This window comes from Columba livia, chromosome 15 (genome assembly GCF_036013475.1).
Source record: "Columba livia isolate bColLiv1 breed racing homer chromosome 15, bColLiv1.pat.W.v2, whole genome shotgun sequence".
NCBI classification, from domain to species: domain Eukaryota; kingdom Metazoa; phylum Chordata; class Aves; order Columbiformes; family Columbidae; genus Columba; species Columba livia.
In genome coordinates, this window is record NC_088616.1 from 15,492,300 (window position 1) to 15,512,672 (window position 20,373).

At 48.2% G+C, this 20,373-nt stretch overlaps 1 protein-coding gene across 6 annotated transcripts in view; it reads left to right on the plus strand.

Moving 5' to 3' along the window:
• Nucleotides 1–17,161, plus strand: part of MAD1L1 (mitotic arrest deficient 1 like 1) — a 349,235-nt gene extending 332,074 nt beyond the window's left edge. For 5 of the 6 annotated variants that reach the window (XM_065031474.1, XM_065031476.1, XM_065031479.1 and 2 more), the window contains one exon: nucleotides 16,073–17,161. In XM_065031474.1, coding sequence (XP_064887546.1) covers nucleotides 16,073–16,228 — 156 coding nt within the window. In that variant the 3' untranslated portion in view covers nucleotides 16,229–17,161. The remainder of the gene's footprint in view (nucleotides 1–16,072) is intronic. The other variant, XR_010466404.1, reaches the window with a different exon arrangement.
• The last annotated feature ends 3,212 nt before the right edge of the window (nucleotides 17,162–20,373 follow it).

The window sequence follows — 20,373 nt, forward strand, 5'->3', positions numbered from 1 at the left end:
TGACTCACTGCCCAGGGGAGGAGGACATGCTTTCTACTTGTATAAAAACATGACATGGTACTTCTAGCTTTTTTTTATTATTTAAACACATTTTATTGTGACATCTTACTTGCTGTTTTGAGTGACACTGTACACTGAGAAGCTGTCTTTAAGCTGGTCACAGTGGCACTTGGCTTTTTATTCTGAGGGGTTACATCATTTCCAAACCCATCAGTGTGTTAAGAGTCCTTTAAATTGGCAGAAAAACACGTGTTACACTGCACTTATTCATATGGAATTTCTTCTGCTGTAGCATTGCCCAGTGACCCAAATTTCAAAGGTCCTCCCCGTCCCTCACAGTTCTCCACATTCCTGACCCATCTAAGTCATTTTGCAATCTGGTAGTTTTTTTCTGTCTCCTAAGTCATCAATCCTTGGGCTGAAACTATTGATTCGTGTCATCGTGTTGCCGCTCTCCTCCCCGGACCTTCATGGAGGTTGGCGGGAGGCCGAGGGTGGAGGGATCATCCAAATTCCTCCGGCGCTGAGAGGCAAAGGAGAGATGGGCAACGCAAAGCAGTGTCTTTCCAGAGCTTCATTGCTGAACCCCAGCCCCAGTTCAGCAAACTCCACCGCTCTTCGTACAGGGACCAAAGGACCTGGGACCAGAGTCAACTTTTGCACCTTGGGTCTGTGGCCTTTGCAAAGAGCGCGTGCATTTCTCAGGGCCGTCCCACAGATCTGAATTTTAGCTGTCAAGCTTTATGGACTGTTTTGATGGACTTATTGAGCAACTGTGTTGTCTTATCTTCCAGGTGATACTGGGCTGCATCTGTTCTTTTAAATCTGACTTTTTTTTCCCCTACCTCCTTATCAACTTTTGATTCAACGTGGAGTTTTACCTTTCACTGCCCAGTTTCTAAGATACTGTAATACTCTTTCTTAATGATCTTCACTTGGAGCTTCTTGACCGTCCATCTAAATAATATTTGCATTATAGTTTCATTAACTCTTTCAGAGAAGAATGTGTATATTAGCGTCAGGAGGACCTTCAACATACACGCTGTGCTCTTCCAGCTGGATTGTGTTATATTTCTCTAGGCTCTACCTCAGGTATTTTATTCCATGAAGTGAGTTTGGCATGTTTAGGGAATAGATTTTTTTTTTCCCCTTCATAAAGAAAAAGAAAAGAAAAGGAAAACATAGCAACAAGAGCATGGCAACAGCAGCTGCCGCACAAAGGAAAACCAGGCAAACAGTCTTCCGAAACATGTATTCACCGTTAAGCTATTTTTACTGGTTGGTGAGCGTGTGGGAGATTTATAACAAAATAAGTGAGAAAGTAGATTACAAATAATTAATAAGAAACTTTGGATGAGGACATATCTTAGTGATTTCAGCCTCCTGGCTAGCCCTCATGCTGTATAAGTGCCCACATGCACAAATGTAAAGGTCACCTCTGATCTACACTGTTTATATATTGGAAGTTCGTCCATAGACACGTCTATCAAATTCCATACAAGAAATAATGTCAATGGAGCATTAAGGTTAAATAACCAGGCATTAGAAGTAAATAATTGTGCATCCCCGCTTAGCAGCTTAAGAATAAATCCATCTCATTGCGTCCACCTCTGCCTCTTCACCTTAGCATGGAGCTTTCCTGGTCGTGTGGGTGCAGAGGGACCCCGCAGCCGAGGTGGTTCTGGATGATCTGTAGGAGCTGTATGTGGCTCCTGGATCCGCTGCCAACCTGGTGGGAGACCCTGGGCACTTGGCATCACTTGTATGGGGACCTGCTTCCCCATCATTGTCTGTTTGGAGCACACAGGCAGGAACCTCCAGCACAGAAACACTCACATTTGCATCTTTGGGCAGAGCTCAGCTGCATGTAGGACAACATAAGTGCTGAAAAGTGACGAAATAATAGTTATAGAAGCATAGAATAGTTTGGGTTGAAGGGACCTTCAGAGCTCATCCAGTGCCACCCCTGCCATGAGCAGGGACATGTTCACCAGCTCAGGTTGCTCAGAGCCCCGTCCAGCCTGGCCTGGGATGTCCCCAGGGATGGTTCATCCACCACCTCTCTGGCCAACCTGGGACAGTATTTTACTACTTATTTATTTTTTTAATTGTTCTTTTATCTTCCTTGACGAACCTGAGAAATCTTGGGTTTCACCGTCTCCTTCCCAAGGTGCCCCACTCTCACTGCAGACCAGTAAACTGTGAAAAGTCTTTAAATACAAAAGAATTCTTTGAGAACTTGAGGAAACAGCCTCCAAAGCAGTTGCAGCCCAATCCATTGTGCTGCCTGAACCCGTTTTTCTGCTGAGATACGCGAGACTGAAGACAAGCACAGTCTCTTAAGTCTCCCCCGCAATCCCGATGCTTCTATTGGCACGGAGAGAAACACAGCTCAGCCCTCTGCAGCCAAAGCTCCATTCATTTGCCTTTAGAAACCACACAAATCTGTTTTCTTGGTTAAATAAAGTCATTTGCCAGGTCCTGTTGTGGGAATGATGTGTCGCGTTGTCCTGAATGGAACAGTCATTGGGCTGAATAGGCTGGTTGTCGGGTGGAAGGGCCCTCTGCACCCTTCCCAAGGGAGGCTGAGCGCTGCATCACTACGGGCTTTATTGTGGGCACCCCCTTTCTGCACCCTTATGCGGAGTTTTTCATTGTTTTGTTGTAAAATGCCATTAATCCCACATCTCGCATGTTTCCTTCCAGCCCTGTGGTTTGAGAGATCCCTGCTTTCTCCAGCAAACGGGACTCAAGCGCTGAGTCCTTCGCATGGTTCTGCATTGCCTGGTAGGCATAGGAAGCCCAATTCTTCCTATCTCTTAATGTCAGGTAATGCTTGTGCTTCCCCGCCCTGCAGATGTGTGATGAGCAATGACTCGCTACTGGTTTTAATTCTCCTCATGGCTGTAGACTGACTTGTTCTGGAAGGTTTGGTGTGTAACTAGTGGGGAAGGAGGTTGGTGAAGCTCTCCAGACCATGTCAGGAAAGAGGAAGCTGCAACTAAAGTGGTTTGGTTCCCTCTGAGGCTTCTTTTCCAAATGAAGTTGAAAACCAGCAAGTGAAATGCGATGCTTAGAAGCACTTAGTAAGATTCTTTCTGGTTTTAAATTACTTCATTTAAACATCTTTGTCTATGAAACCTCCAAGGGAACTCATCCGCTTGTTTTCTCATCTGCATCTTCGGCTTTCTGTGGGCTTTTTACACAAGAAAGAATGCAAGTGTCTTGTCCACATTTATATATACACAAATGAATGTAACTTTAATTGTGAAACACAGGCTGGTTGAGCAGGACAAGTGATCTAAAATTAACCTGCCATCTTAGTGGGGACGTGCTCTGTATTTCAGAGGTCTTTTCTTATGGCCTTCTGAAACACCTGAATATGTATTAACACTGTTTCTACAATGTATTTAGAGCACAAATAGCCTAGATTTGTGCTATTTGAAGAAGTATTTCTTGCCTCTTTTGCTGGTTTGTTTGTATTTTTAGCTTGTGAAAACAATTCTCAAGAGCATTGTTAGGTGTATCATAGCAGGAACACCTCTGGGCGCGCTGGGGAATGTGTGAAAGCAGGTTTCGAGAGCTTTTATTTTCACACCATGTTTCAGTTTTGTAGTGATAAATGTTTTCTGGAATACAAACCTGGAGCCCCTCCCCTTGCAGGTCTCACTCCTTGAAATGTAAAAAGGCTTTTTAAATGTCAGGAGTTTGCTCGCAGGAGGGTTGTGTCGCTCTCAGCCAGGAACGGGGCTGATCAGCTGCGTGGCAAGCAGCACAAAGTGGGATCTGCTGTTGATCTCAGCAGCTGATGGCATTAGACAGGCTGGATTTGTACAGAGCCCGTGGCAGAGAGGAAAGGTGATGGGATAGCATGAGAAAAAATGAGCGAGGAACAGACCTTTTAGGCCATTCTGCATTGGGAGTTGAGCTGGGACTCAAGACAAGCCTGATAGCCTCTACTAGAATTTTTCACCGTATTTTCTGGGCTGTGTGCTGGGTAATCCCCATGTCCTTCAGCAGGTGGGATGAATGCTGCCAAGTGCGGACAGCTGGGAGAGAAGCGCTTGGAGTTCTCCTCATCCCCCAAATTATCTTAATTCAGGGCAGTACTTGCCCCTTGTGGGTGAAGAAAACTGTTCCTCCTCCTTGCGGGCGGCATCCTGGCTCTTCCTCTGCCCCCGCAGGTAGAACCAGCCTGTGCACACACACACTTGGCTTTAAAACCCCCGTTTCATGAGATGCCCGGCTAGCGTGTGCTCCTTGCAGCCGGACGCAGAGCATCCTGCAGCGTGAGCGAATGGCAGACGGCGGCTTTACCGCTGCACTGTCGTAACCACAGACGGCCCAATTATTTCAAATGAGCCTCAGCCGCTATGTTCATATTTGATTAAGAACTTTTTGAAAGATAAGAAGCATTTAGATCTAAGGGCTGGCTCCAGCCGTAGTTATTTACATCAGGATGGGGGGGATAAAATCTTTTATTAGTGTCGCTGTTTAAATATTTTGGCTCTCTATTCCAATATTGTGGCAAGAAAGAACCATATGTGTTCCTAGAAAGAGAGCTTAGTACAGCCGTTAATCAGGAGAGGACCTATTAATGTAGTAACATTCAGAATAATGAGCAAAACCAGCATTCACTGGAGAGCATTCACACATATCTTTAGTCTACGGTTTTCAAATGTTTGGAAAATGTTACATTCCTCCATCTTTCTAAAGCTGATTTTCTGCCAAAAGAAGTTCTCGTCTGCTGTTAATTTTAGAAAGGTTAAGTCTATTTACAAAAGCAAACATAAGCATGAAGTGATGAAAACCAGGAGGGCGTGGGGAGTAACGGGCTCCCAGGCGGCAGAGTTCACTGCAGGAGCTGCTCTGGCAGGGAAATGTGGAGGTGTGTCTTTTCCTCTTCCTTTTTCCTTTTCCTTTTCCTTTTCCTCTTTCCTATCATTATGCAGAGTCGGGGACATGCCAGAAGGCAACAGACGACGTATGTGTACGTCTGCAGATCGCTGTTGGGCTTTAGGGACGGTTGCCGAAAGACTTGGCACAGCAAAAGGGCAAATTTTAAAGAGCTCGAGAGTGGGAGAGATTGCCGGTTGAGCAGCTTGGTTGCCTCGAGGTCATTGCTAATTAGCGGCATCTTGCCTAAAGAAGTGAACATTACATTTTAATGCTGCTATGAAACCCAATCGTGCTGTCTCCCCTTTGCATCCCATGCTCCTGCCTGCTCTGCGGTGGCATCTGGAGCAAGCTGTGCGAGGGAAGAGAAGAAAGCCCTCTCAAAGGACGTGGAAGGATGCTGAAGTGGTAGCGGAGCTCAGATGAGAGAGGCTGGAGCGTGACAGCTGTTACTGGATCATGCAAAAAGCCTGCCAGCAAAAATGCATCAATTCGTGTGATATCCGGGTGTCTTGTCTTCTGTTTTCATAATTGCATACATGGTGTCTGCATAAATCTTTCCGTCCCCCCCACAGACACACCTCCAGGAAAAGGAGCTGCCTGGCGGATGGCGGCACATCAGTGGGTGAACACCAGCAGAAGAGACAACCAGTCAGATGTGTGTCAGATGGGGAGGGCCAGGGCCCGGGGTGGATTCCTCAGAGGTTGCTTGAACACAGTGCATTCGCTAAATAGAAAACTTGTCCCTTTCCCTAGGGGCAGAGGAGTATGTTCACCCAGACATGAGAACCAGCAGCACTGTCTTGCCATGTTCTTCAGGTTAGTGCCAAATGAGAGCACAGGCGGCAGCAGCAGAAGCTCTTAGCAAATGCATCTTAGCCCAAAGGTCTGAGTGTCCCCTTGAGGGATACAGTGGAGTTTCTTTTCCTTTTTCACTGAATACCGTAATCTTCCTATTTATTCAATCCTTCACTCCTTAGCTGCGATCTCTGTCTCATCATCTGTGGGCTTCCTTCTTCCAGTGAAATCAGATCTGCTAAAGCAGAGTCCTGTGGCTGTTTCACACTGGGTTTTACCATGGTTTTACCATTAAAACCCCATTTCTTGAAAGCAGAATATACCCAACCTGCACAGGCCAGTTGACCAGTTTCCTTGCGATCTTGATCTTCAGTTTTTCCTGCCTGTGGACTACCAGTCTGGTTGAGTAACTCCACAAATACAGCTGCTGGTGACCACCAGCTCTGTGCACTCACAAGTCTTGAAGTTGAGAAAGGAATGGTGACATTTTTCAAATAATGGCATCTCCCCCAGTATAAATCTTGACTTGTGGCTATAGATGCAGTCTCCTAAATGTGCTTCCCCACAGGGGGTCTGTGAGCTTTTAAGGGGTAAAACTCATTCTTGAAGACACAAGGAAAATGTTTTGCATGTTCAAAATCAACTTTCTTTCTTTGACTTTCTGGGTAGTGACAACTCTTGCTCTCTTTGGTCCTGTCGACAGTCGTGCTGATGACAGCAAATTCAAATGAAGGAATACAAAGAAAATGTGAGCCAGCAGAAAAGCAAGAGCAATAAAAGCACCTTCCTCACTTCATGCTAAGACTGTGAAATTTGGTTATTGATGTTGCAACAGCAACTAATGTTATTTCCAAAGCCAACACTTAAATTCCACTTTGGCAGATCGTAGCTCTGAGTGACGTGGTCCCATAGGAGGAGGTGATTATTGACTGGTTCTTGCTCCTCGTTGAGCGGTGGCTTTGGTCCCCGTAGCAGTGACTGTACTGCAGAGCCTGGCTCTGCGCAGAGGTGACTAATACGGTGTCACCAATTTCCTTGATGGAAGGCTTAAACCTGCATTTTAGCCCAGGGTGCCAGACTATGACAAACAAGGCCTAGAAGAGAGTAATGAATAAACATGGTGAGAATTTCAGCTGTAATCTGCTATCGGGTCCATCTGTTACTTCTTCCCCCACAAACCTTGCAAACCTTGAGCCAGGAACAGGCATGTACCATATACTGTCCCATCCTTCAGCCACATATCTAAGGTCTAATTGTCTGCTTGTCATCAAGTTTATCGCTTATGGTCTCTTGAGCTGCTGTTGGTCACAGGATCTTCTTGTTCAGTTCTTTAGTTTTCTGTCTGCCCTCCTCATGACAAGACTTCCAGAAGGATCCCAAAAAAATGAGGAGGATAAATGTATTAATCACACGCTGGTGTGAGAGAGACGAGCCTCGCAGGAGTGTGCGATCTCATTTAACTGTTCTGGTGTGCACTCAGCCTCCATCTCTTGCAAAACTAGATGTCCCAAACATGGGGCTGCTTTTCCAGCTGGTGAGTCCTGAAGTCTGTATGACCTGTTTGCGCCCTGTGTCGTGTACAGGCACTTCAGCTGCTGTGAGTCTTGGGTTTTCTTGCTTATTTGCTCTAATGTGGAGATGGGAAAGCAGGAGCATGATGCAGAAGCAGCAAAGCAGAGGAACAGCACATGCCTCGTGTGACTCAGTGAGCGGTGAAGGCTCCGGCAAGTTCTGCCTGTTGGTGAGCGGTGGTTTGCTCTGGAGAGCAGATCCCTATCTCCCTGGCAACGCGGCAGCTTGCAAAAAGTTGCCATCAAAATTCACCATGGTTCTCTGGTTCACCAGCCGTCTCTCATTGATGCAGCGCTTTGCAAACTCGTGTTCCCTTATAGACCTTGCTCACAGCTGCAGCTCGCAAGTGGAGTATCTCCCCACTTTGGGAACCAGGCCATCTTAATTAAAGCCCACACAGATGATTTTTTGTAGTTCTCCCGTAGGTGCTTCCTTCTCATGTTCCAGAAAGCCCATGTTCTTGGTTCTCGGCTCCCCTGTTGCTTCCAGCGCTCCTCCCAGCGAGGGGGATGGAAAGGAATGTGATGAGCAACTTGGCTGCTTAGTGAGATTAATTCCCTGTCTAAATGTAGGATTCTTGTGCGCTGGATTCATTTGCCAGTCCTTGGTGTCCCCTCAAGTTGTGTCTCTGCTTCTGGCTCTCATGGAAGAGAGGTCTGGAACCTGTTTTGGTTTGCACCCTCTTTTCTCTTTGTACTAAGCCACCACGTTCCTTGGGGACAGGCACAGGCCAGAAACTGCCTCTGGATGGCAGGGCTGGAGAGCTCCGTGACGCTGGGACTTGCCCAGGAAAACAGAACTTCAATAAATAAGTTGTAGCATTGCAGGCTACAACTGCAGAGTCATTTCAGAGAAAGTACTGGGAGATTTTCCTCTCCCTAATTTATGTCTCTCCTGCATAAGGTGCATATGGCTTCTATGGAGTTGCTAATGTTACAGACAGATGGGTTGGCATTTTACTAGACAGAACACATGGGCTAGATGTTGTTAATGCTTGTTAGCTACTCACTCTGCAGCTTGACCAGTCCAACACGGTCACGTCGCAGATGGTTGGAAAGCTGCAGCCCGGGTGCTGGAGCCATCCAGCTCCGCAGCGCGTGGTGGTGGCAGCAGTTGGGATAACGTGCCTTTGGCTGCTTTTTCTGGAGAGCTTCGTTGTGGGTCAGAGAAACCTGTGGCTGGGGGATCAGCACAGCTTCCTGTGCATCAAGAAAGCTGCCGATTGGTAAAAATCCCATGCCTTTTAACAAGATGTTGGCTTTAAAGGCTTAATGTCATATTTGTATTTTTACAGGGTGGGGTTGGAAAGATTTTGTGAGCCCTGTGCCTTGCTCTCATCTACAGTCCTTCACGGCTGCTGTTTAGAAACGTATTTGGCATTAAACATTATTTAGCAGACCTGAGGCCTGTTAAAAAGTTATAATTCAGGATCTCAAGCTCTGACTTGCAGCCGGTTGCCAGTATTAGTTCAGAGTAGACATCCCGTGCAGTTTTCCTTGCTCTGTGATGCAAATAGTGTGCTGTGATTTAGTCTCACCAGTCTTGTATGCAGCTGAACCGTTTCTAGGTATCACCTCAACAAATCTCCACAGGGTGAATCTCTTTGATAGCTGGTTTGGAGATCCCCATCAGAATCTGTGGATGCAAAAGCAGGTGAATCATTTATGGTGCCCTCTTTGACAATACCCATGTTCAATTTGCAGCGTAATGGTGGGAGGCTGAATGCATCCTGCAAATGAGACAGGGAATTTTGGTTTCATTACTTGCCCTTTAAAACTCTAAAAGTGCTTTTGGAAAATGCATGGGTATTAATCCACACTGAGCAGTAGTTCTTCAAACCTATGATTTAAATTCGATATATTTGTCTCTGTCTGTCCTGAACTGTTGAGTAACATTAATGCACCCTGATAATAGCTGTCACAATTTACCCCGGGGGTTGCTCCTCGGTGATAGGTGAAATCACAGCAGTTCAAAGACCTGTCTTCCAGGATGAAAAGCTCTATAGGAGTATTCAGATATAAAATAGTAATAGTACGAATCAAAAAATATGCTTCCCTTATTTTAAAGCCTTTGATCTTATTTTTATGGCGTCACTTTTGACAGTCCAAAGGGCATTAACCTGTAGGATAAACCTTTTGAGAGAAGATGTTGACTTGCCCTCCGCCACGCAGAGCACTGTCCCCCAGGATTAACACCAACCGGTTTTCTCCATGGAGAAGGGTGCAGGTGCTTCAGCTCATGTCCCTGCTCTTTTTTACACTTTTCATCTTTCTACGTGACGTGCAGGAGAGCTCACATAGATCAAACCCCGTAGCTGTAGGGAGAAGCTCAGCGCTCTGCAATACGTCCCACTCTGTTTCTTTGCTGCTGAGCTGATGCAGCATCCAGGATGCTCATGTGCATCGGGCTCGGGTCGTGTTTCTGATTAAGATGGAAGTATATGAGCTGACCTCTTGTGCAGAAAACATCGCGGGGCTGTGGTTCATCTCAGTGTTGAATAATAAGAAAGAGAAAGGAAATGTTTGCTATAAATCTTAGCGCACGCAGGGCTGTTTCTCACTTATCCCACCCCAGCTTTCAATTTTCTTCTTGGCATTGCCAGGCGCTTGCTTTTCTTTGCTCAGCAGCTAAAAGCAGCTTTTTCATTACATTTCCTGGAAGGCCCTTTACAGGCATCCATCCTTCTCTGCCTCATAAATTCACTTCATATAGCAAGCTGGCGACACAGAGGTCAGAGGTCTTGGCAAGAAGCAATTATTATAAAGAAGTAGTCTTCGTCTTTTGAGTTACAAAGAGGATATTAAAAGGGGAAAAACTTCATTGCAGACAAGGAATGGTCATTTGTGAAAGGTGGGGGACTTGATTGATGAAGAGCTGCATATCCTGCGAGAGCCACTTTGGGCAGGAGTCGCATCAGGCCAGCTGAAACCTGCCCTTTACCACGAGAAAAAATAATGAAACCAGTAAACAGTTTGCTAAATAGCCTCATAAATATTTCCAGCCGTAAGCACATCTTGTGGTACAATTTGGTTTTTGTTGTTTTTTATTGTTTTTAATATTTCTCTAATTTTTAATGAACAGCCTCTAATTAAAGTGATTTAGTGGCTACCTGGGGACCTGGTATTTGAGCAGCGCGTGATGCTTAGGAGAGATTGATTGGTGAGGCGTAACTCAGCTGGGGGATTTTGATAATGATATCATCACTCGAGAGAGAGCCAAGTTTGAGCAATTAGATCTCAAAACCCCGTGTTTGGGTTGTTACAACTTCAGCAGCGAGTTTCCACATGTGCACATACACACACACGTGCTTTCGCTGGATACTTGCTGGGCACTCTGGTTTTTTGGCTGCCCCGTGTGTGTGTGTCTGTCCGGAGGGACCCGTAGTGATGATCTATCAGCTTTGCAGACCCGGGGAGAAGGTGCCATCCTGCTCGGCATCTCTGCGTCCCCCCTCAGAATCCGCACGTGGACAAGGCGGCCTTTGACATTTAGAAAAATCTCAGCATCCAAAGCAAGAGGCAGAAACAAAAGGATTTTCTTGTTTAAAGGTCAGCGCAGGCAGCTTCTTAAAAGGCGTTTTCAAATAGGTTCGTCGGGCTGTGACAGGGTTTGTGTGTGTTAATGGGTGCTGAGGTAGGTGGCGGGTGCCGCGGGGGACCATCAGGACCACGAGTGTGCCCGAGGCGCTGGGTGGCAGCGGGTCTGTGATGGACACGGTGAGAGCACTGCGGAGGTTTCGGGAGGTGGTCAGACAGTGCAGCCCGCTCTGAGGACTTCTGCTGGTGGATGAAGGTGTTGGGGAAGAGGGGGTGACTGTCCCACGCAAAGAAGAAGAGGTCTGAGGGATTCGAATGATGAAAGCAAATGACCAAAGGGATCCATGTTGGGGGGAGATGTACATAACCCACATCAGAGTAAGCTTCAAGGTGGGGTGGGGAACAGCACAAGGACAAGGGAAGCGGCAGTAAGAACTGGGGCAGGGAGGGGAGAGCATGGCCACAGCGTGGTCCGTAACACCAGAGGCCTGTGGACCTGGCTGGGGCAGGGAGAAGCCCTGCATGGAGTCTCAGGTGTGAAGCCGAGTTGCCCCTTCCCTCAGCACACACAGGGCTGTTTGCCGTGCGTATTCAGAGCAGTTGTGCGTAGGGATGCAGCCTGGACAGTGATTTATGGAAGGAGCATAGCAGATGAGATGGAGCCTCCACGATACATTCACTGGGTAAATGTCACCAGGCAGTGATTCACTTGCTCGTTTTGACCCCTAATACATCTTAGCCTTGAAAAGCACCATGTACTCTAGAGCACAGCTGAACAGCATCTGCAAAGCAAAGGCTTGTGGCTGTGCCAACGGGTGGAAAGCCACTCTGGCATTCCTGCCGAGGTCCTGGGCTTCACCCTTCCTCATGACGAGATGTTGGAATTGGGGTTCCCAAGCTGAGCCACAAGTCCTTTGCTTGCTGCACACCTGGCACAAAGCTCCACCGTCACTGCGTCAGCTCGCCAAAAACCGTTTGGAAACTCCACCACCATCACTTGGGTGTGTGTGTTTGAAGGTGAAGGAGCACATGGATTGCACCCCTGAAGGCAGTTGTGCTTTCTGGGTGTGGAAATCAGAGGCAGAATATCCCAACTTTAAGCCGAAATCATAGAATCCTAGAACAGCCTAGGCTGGAAGGGATGTTGAAAGACCATCTGGTCTAACCTTTCATGGGAAAGGGAGTCTAGATGAGATTATCAGGTTGTACTGAATGCTGAAACCATCTTCTCCCTGCTTCTGTAGTTCTACCGCATGTTTTCTCATGATACCACGTCCCCACGTCAGCCTTCTCCTTGGGACACGCAACCACCCTCTTTTCTGTCTTACTCCAGAGAGGAACTCATTTTTGTAGTGTGCTGTTGGTTATTTCAGAGACTTTTATATGTATATCTAAACTATAATACCTTGAATAATTTACCAATTTCCAGGGTTAAGAGGAAGATTTATGATGTTTCCTTCTGGCAGGCGGCAGCTGATCTTGACTCTTGTGGAAAAACAATTGTACTAACGGCTCCTTTCTCCAAGCGGATCCAGGAGCAGCTACTGCAAGTTTATGTTGCCATGTGGAAAATAGACCTGTCTTCTTGTGTTTTACAACCCGGTGCAATCTGCCAACTGATCTGATTGCGCTATGGGGTAGCACAGCCCACGAGGAGAAAAATGGGGTGTCACCCGTCAAATCTCTGACAGGAGTCGCATCCCCTCCCAGCAGAAGCGAGTGTGCAGTAACACGGGGCAGAGATTGATTTCCATTGCTTTCCTAGAAAAGGTCCCGATAGGCCTTAAATCAGGCTGAACTGGCAATGAAGCTTAGCAAAGGCTGGAGTCTTTCCTTTTGCAAGTATTTGAGATCTGAATAAAACATAACATAGACCTGAATATTGGTAGTTCAGTGAGCCAGGCAGATTTTTTTCCACGAATTAGAAGAAACCAATATAGGTTTATGTAAGAGTACCTGTTGTTTTCTCATAGTGCTGAGCTTCAGCGTCCTGGGCTGCTTCGTGCTCGAGGGAACTGGGGGCACGGGGGAATGTTTGCATGTCCAGTGAAGTGTTGCAGTGGGGAAAGGGGAAGCTTTTCCTTGGATCCCGTATATTTGGTTTGACTCTTAATCTTGGTGCTTTTCCTTTCACCTTTCTCTTTAAAAGCAACAACATGCCATAGTGATATAGCTCTAAGACACATCATTACTATTGGGCACAGAGCAGTTGGGGCTGGGTTTGAATATGCTTGGGTCTGTGTTGCCCCATTGCCACTCAGGGACTGTCCCCATGGGTCAGTGACACTTGTTCAGGTTCCTCAGCTTCACATATTCCTTCTAGATGGGCTTGGGTGGCTTTTGGCTTCGTCTAAGCTTAGAATTCCCAGGGATGCATCACTGGAGTGAATGGTGATTGCATTATATGGAGTGTGTCATGCGAATAGTTGGTGTGTGCTGTCACCTGCAAGCCCTTGCTAGCAGGGGTCGTGTCCAGGAGTTTTTCTTTGAGAGCCGAGACTTTTTTTTTTTAATTTAAAAAATAGATTAAAAATAAGCGGAGGGACTCGTAGCTCTGAACCGTGAAGAGGAGGCCTCGAGCTCCCTTACAGCTTTGAACAGCTGGAAGTTTCAGGTTTATATTTCTCATAAATCCAGTTTTTAGAGCTGGAGCCGCAGGTACGCTCTGCATTGAACCGAGACGGCGTGAAGAACCAGACCCTGCAGCGTCCGTTCAGCTGAGCATCCCCTCCGCATCCTGAGCCTTCCTCACTCCCACCCTCTCACAGCCCACCCCTCTCTGCTCACCGAGCGCACCAGGCTGGGGTTTGAAAAGAAACCCTGGGAGTCAATGGGAACATATTGCCATTATTTCGTATAATCACTGTATTTGTAAAGCACAGGCTGCAGAGGTACTCCTGCTGTTGAACTCAGAGCTGCAAATCCAGATAGATATCCCAGTCTGTACTTCTTCATGAACAGATGGGTGAAGAAAACAAAAAGCGATAAAAACAAATAATAAGAAAAGTAACTGTGACAGCAATTTTAAAATACTCCCAGAAAAAAAAAGAAGTTTCTAATGTTTTTTAAAAGCGGTGTGAGTTGGAATGAACCAAACTGCATCCATCCCCAATGTCAGCATGTAGACATCTCCCGGCACAGGAAGAATTGTCTGTTTTCCAAGTGGCTGCCTTGTGCCTCTTGCAGAAGAGATGGTAAGAAACCTGGATGAGATGTCAGGCTTTGGGGAGCTCTTTGATTTGGGGATTTTTTGGGAATTCCCTGGGGAGAGACCATGGAGGGGAGGACGGTGCCTCCCTCAACCATCCAACAAGTGAGAGAAACCAGTCCCACGGAACTCAAGGGGCGATAGCAGTCTTCTCAGAAGCATCTATTTGTTCACATAACTTTCTATGAACAATATTCTTGTGCCTCTGCTGAAGGAGGAAACTTCAATTGTGAAGAATAGTAGAACGAATTTACCATTAATCTCATTTTTTAAAGAAATTACCCCAATGTATCCTTCACCCTCAACTCCAGTGAGCTCGAAGTAGAGGAGAAATCTAAAATATTTATGTTACTTTGTTTCCGAGGCCATAAAACACAAGCAAGTAGTCTGGCACTGGATGCTAAATTTCCTAAGGAACTCGCTTTAATTAATTAAACTAGTAAACCAATTAATGGATTTACTTGTAAATTCTTAGAAAATTAATTCTGTGCCCAAAGAGTGTTTTAAATCTGCGAAGGAGGCAGTGTGTGTTTCACACAGAGCTTGAATTCCCATTTAGATGAATCCATTCAGCGCTGACTTTGGAGACACAAGCATTGCATTCGCAATACTCGGACTTTCCTCCCACACCAGCGTTTCCCATCAGGGGGGTGGTGGGATTTGCAAAACAAAACCTGTGCTGCTCCCACAGCCCCTGTACCAGCTCCCGGCCGTGCTGCAGCCTCTGGATGTTCATGGATTGGGATTGACATCCCTCCCTGTGCTTCCAGCCGGCTCCTTCATCTGCCATCGCCGCTCTCCTGCTCCTCAGCCTCTTTAATCTGACCCAGTGGTACACGGGATGCGCAGAAAACACGTCGGGTACCTCCAGTGAGCAGCAGATTAAAGCGCTGAACATCCTTTGGAGTGGCTGAAAACCAACCCAGCTGAAGTGGAGGAGATTTAAACAAAAGCTAATTTACTTTTCCACTCAGAAACCTTGTTTAGATTCCCTGCCTGGCTCGGGGGTGACAGGGGCATCTTCGGTACCTTGTGCTTTTCGCAATCCAAAGTGACACATACATGAAAAGTTCATCATCAAATGCGTCCGGGCTCCTGAGAACATGAAATCAGAAACAAGCAGGTTCCCTGGGGCTCTCGGCAGCTATCGCTTCCCTTCTCTCCCAGCAGGTAAAGCCACGTTTTCCCTTCACCTGGTGATCCTCTGCTCCGGGGATGCGGCTTTGCCCACGCTGCCTCGCCTCGGCTCCGGGGGGACGCGGAGCTGCAGAGCAATTAGGAACAGGAGGATTTTGAAGAGGAAAATGGCAGGGGAAAAACATTAGCATTTGCGCTGTGATGTTTTTCCTGTTTATTAATAAACAAGCTGCTTTTGTGCCTCTGGGGGCAAGCGTTCCTTATTTCTCTTGCATTTAGCTTTTTTTTGCTTGTTTTATATGTTACAGGAGATTTGTAATGTCTTCCCACATGTTGAGTTTCCTTATTTTCATGAGAGCATCTCTGGACTAATTCCTCTAGAGCTCTCAGCTCTGTGCTGCCGGGCTCATTTAAACATCCAGAATCACTTGAGGGATGCAGGGTGGATCAGCAGCTCGTTGGGAAGGAGCCGTGTTAATTAGGAACAGGTCTGCTTCCCTCTGCAGAAGCAGAATGGCTTCAGGAACAAGTGTTTCCATGGAGAGAAGGTCCTTTGCGTGTAGCTCCCGAGACCTGGGTGGTGATGGTGACGGTGACCCCGATGTGGACACCCCGGTTCTGCACCAGCGGCACAGCCTGGTCCCAGCACAACCTCTTTCCAGGATGGTTGAGCCGCTCATGTCCCCACCGCCGTATTTGTCACCGGGGAGGGTTCAACCAGGGGTCCTGCACGGGGACATTGGAAATGCACAACTCAACAACATGCAGATTACGCTGTGTGCCAAACCACAGATAACATGTTCTTGATTACAGGCGGGTCCACGCTGAAGGAAGCTTCAGGGTGATGACACCAGCTCTCCCCTGCATCATGGGAGGTGAATTAAAACCCCACTGTATTAATGCACTTGTTCTTCTTTTCCCTCAGGCCTCCAGCTCTGGTGGAAAAATGCAACTACTGGAAACCGAATTCTCACGAACCATCCGAGAGCTCATCGAACTCCACCTGCTTCGCCAGGACAGCATCCCGGCCTTCCTCAGCGCCCTCACGCTCGACCTCTTCAGCCGCCAGACCATCGCTTAACGTCCCACCACCAGCCAGCCAGGTTTGGAGCACTGCAGGACACTTGAGGTAGTGAGGACAAATTCTCCTCTCCCACCCTTAATGTGTGACATTGGGTTACTTCTGTTGTGCAGGGAACTCTTTATTCCCCCTTCTTCCGTGCTGATTCCCAAACCGCATCAATTCCCCTGAAAAGCATCATTTCCCTCCTGTGGGAGGGCAAGTCTGGCTCCATCCCAGCGCTCTCCTGTGCCAAGCCCCAAGCTCCACCCTTGAACTGGGGCATGTGTCCATCACTCCCCAGACTGTCTCAGCATCTCTCTAGGAAGATGGTGGGAACTGCTGGTTTGAGATGCCACAGCATCACCATTCACAGCTTTTCCAAAAAGGGTCCCCAGATCTGGGCCCCAGCAGAGAGACGAGGCTGGTGCTTCCCACTCCCCTGGTTGTCATCTCCTCATAGGAGCCAAGGGCTTGGTCCCTGAGGACCAAGGGAAGGATTGGTTCCGAGTAGCAGGTTCTTTGTAGATACCTCCTGCTCTTGCAAACAGCTCATCACTCAGCAGGTTTGAAATTCTTTTCAAGATATCCAGTTACATGAGTCTGCCATCACTCAGCAGACAAGCAGAAGCATAAATGACTGTTTGAAGACCCTATACCTGTGTTGACACCTCTGCGTTGTGTGGCACACTCAGATGTCACTGCCATGCTTTTTATCTCTTAACTCTTGGGCTCTTGGTTATCTCAGGACTGTGGAAGGATGGAGGGAGGGAGCGCGCACTGCTGCTGGCTCCACCTGCCGCCTGTCCCCAGGCTGTGGGTACCTGCTCACCTTGCTGGGGCTCTCCCTCCTTCTCTCCTCCATGGAGGATGGAGCACCCCCTGAAGCCTGACATTTTGTGTTACAATGGATTATAACTCTTTTATCGTAAGAATAAAGCGTCGTTTCCCACACTGGATGTATGACTCCTTTATTTGGGATACACACTGTGCTCCCCTTGTTGCTCTCCCACATGTAAAGCATGATAATGCATCGTCCATCAACAGTCTGATGCTGGTACTGCTTTGAGAAGGGAGGACTTAATTATCTCAGTGTTTCCAGGCAAGTCTCATTCATGCTGTAAAACAGATTAGTTTGCTATGAACTTGCATGTACACTGATTTCCTCTTGATATCAGTAGGGACATACTTCCTAAGCTTGGAGAGAAGGTAGCAATAAGCAGGCTAGAAAGTTGGCTTAGATGTTCACGGTGGCTGCAGGGTTGGCTGTGCGTGCTGGAGTCACTCCGAGACCTGTCAGTGCATCTGCAGGCATGGAAAACAGCTTCTGTAGACCCAGCGGATCAGAGGTGGAGGCACAAGCGTGTGCTCAGAGGAGGCTGCAGCCCCCGTCCCCCCAGCCCTCCTCTCCACAGGGTTTGCAGGCAAGTGCAATAGCAAAAGTTTGGCGTTTTCTCTTCTGCTCGACGAAGCCCTGGTGGAAGATGAATTGCCTGGCGTGCTGTGCCAGGGGAACGCTGCCTGATTCATATGCGCGACGTGGCACCGAGAGTCGCCTTCCTCAGTCATGGGGAAAATGAATCATGACGTCAGCCGCGTTCGGCTCCTCTGCCAACACAATAGCGGAACCTGGCTGCCTCTGAAAATTTTTCTCCTGGCTCCTCGCAGGAGAAATGAAGTAATTAATAACTTTACAATAAACCCTCTATCTTAGCAAAACACGGGTGAGGCGAGAAGCGATGCTGGAGAGTGACAAGGGAAAACACGTTCAGCCTGTTGGAAAGTTGCCTCCCGAGACCAAGAGGATAATAAGTTGGGGTAGAAAACACAGCAGTCTGCTGAGATGCCTTCGGTGGGGAGGAGAGACAGGTAAATTACTGCTCTGCACCCCGTTCTCCCGGCAAGTCTGATTTGCTCAACTAAGTTCAATACGGCAGCCCGGCTGGGAGAGGTGTGTGGAGGGGACGAGTGCGTGGGCAGATGTGACATGGTGCAGCGCCTGGTCCTGCTCACGGCTGGGGAAGCTGCTGGGGTGACGCTCCTGCTTCGGCCCGCAGCATCCCTGCCCTGCTCACAGCGCTGCGGCACAGCGAGGAGGCTTGGGCTCTGCCTGAAACTGGGGCTTTGGGAAGCTTGGCTGCTCTGAGGCTCGCTGGTGGAGGCCTGGGGACATTCGTGTGGAAGTGTGAGCACTGCAAAGGCACCTGAGCCACCTGTGGGACACAGGCTTGTGGTTGGGCATGGGGAAGAGGAGCCGAGACTCCCCAGTTTGTAGCTCCAACTCTGGATTTATGGCTATGCCCTGCCGCCCTGGCAGCTCCTGTCTCTGCCGCTGTCATTATACCACTTGTCTCAGCTGTGACAGAGCTGCGAGGAGTAACTGCGATGCCGAATTTCACAGTGATTGCTCCTTCCTTGCCGAGCTACATGGGACTCAGCAGCCCATTGATCACAGGGCCCTGCTACTGTGTTCACCCCCTAGGACCCCCGCTCCGCGGGTGCAGCCCCGGGGCAGTGCAGAGACCCTGATTGTACAGCAGGTTTCAACCCCCCCAGGTGGTGAGGACACAAGTCCCGTCTGCTTTTGGCTCATCATTTGCAAAGCTCTGATCCATTTTGTGAAAAATCCTTTTAGAAAACCTTGGGAAATTGGTAATAAATTTGCAGTTGGTTGGAGGGGAGAGGCGAGAGTGTTAACAAGTGTGCGTATGCTCGCTGGGTTTATGTGCTATAAGCTGTAAAATATGATTTATTAAAGCACGGCTGGGGGACTGTGCGTGTCGGAGCACTGTCTTGTTTGCAGTGTTGCCTGGAGCTTCCCTTCACTCAAACCGCTCAAAACCCCTGCTCCTCTACTGATCAACCCTTTTCATCTGCATGCATATATAAATACCAAACAGGGGCAAAGAGCTGTCAAGCGCTGCCATAGGATCCTTGGCAGGAGCAGAGCTCTTAGCTAAGGCAGGTATTGCAAAGCTCATGCCTCTCCTAAGGTCGCATCTCTGAACCTGGAGCCTTTTGCTCCTGGTTCGTGTCTCCTGGCTCTTGGCATCGTTGTGTGTTGTTTTCCTGAGCCTCAGAGTTGTCCTGGAAGTGTGTGATGCCAGAAAAGGAACTAAGGAAACCCTTTTGAGATGAGCCATGAGAAGTTTGTGGTTTGTAGACATTAGTTATAGATCTTCTCTATGTAACGATACAGGAGGAAGGGAAGGAGAAGGGAAGGGCATGAAGCTCTAATGGAGGTGGGTACCTAGGGAGTGAAGGGCGGGAGTAGAGCTGAGGATGGATGGAGAGGAAGGAACAGGGTGCTGGATAGAAAGGGAAGCCGCAGTTTCTAAACTAAAGAAAGAAAACCCATCTTCTCCCGCGGCTGACTGACACCATTCCCAGAGGCTGCGGCAGCCTGGGCCCAGGTTCTGCCCACCTCAGGGGCTGGGAAGTCGCTGGTTTTCCCTCACGCCCCTGCCCACAGTGGGGGTTATTTGACCCCAAATGCAGCCCCACGGGGAGCCCAGATGGGTGGCAGCACCCCAGGAGCGCTGGGATCGGACACAACATCCCGCGGCTGCGCGTTCCCCGTCGCTGCCCTCCGCTCACTCCAACACACCGCAGGAACGCGGAGCAGCACCCTTTCCATTTCCCAGCCCCAGCAGCGGCTGAGACACAACGGGCAATGGTGTGAGCTGGGCGGACGGGCAGACGTGTCGCAATAAACCCTGGGGGAGAGAGGCAAAAGCCTTCCCAGGACGTCACCAGGGTAATGCCAGCGCTGCTCGGTGTGGGAGGTGACACAGCCAGGGCAGGTTCTGTCACAGCTTTTAGCTGTTCGAAGACATTGGGAAAACATTGACGGTGTCAGATGCCGGGCGACCGTAGTGAACGACGCAGTGTTCTTGACAAGGCAAGTGTAGTAACAGGGGAGGACAGAGCAGGCTCTCCGCGCTGGTGTGAACCACATTCGCGCTGCCTGCCGTGACAGCAAGATTCGGATTTAATAGCAGCGATGCTAAAAGTTGCATGATATTTAAAAGCTACAAAACGCGCCCACTCTGATCGGGGGAGGGATATTAAATAAATAAATAAATAAATAATCAGCGAAGCTTTTTCACGAAGTCTTTTTTAAATATTTAAATCCCATCCTTCCCAACAGGAAAGCTTTTTTCAGG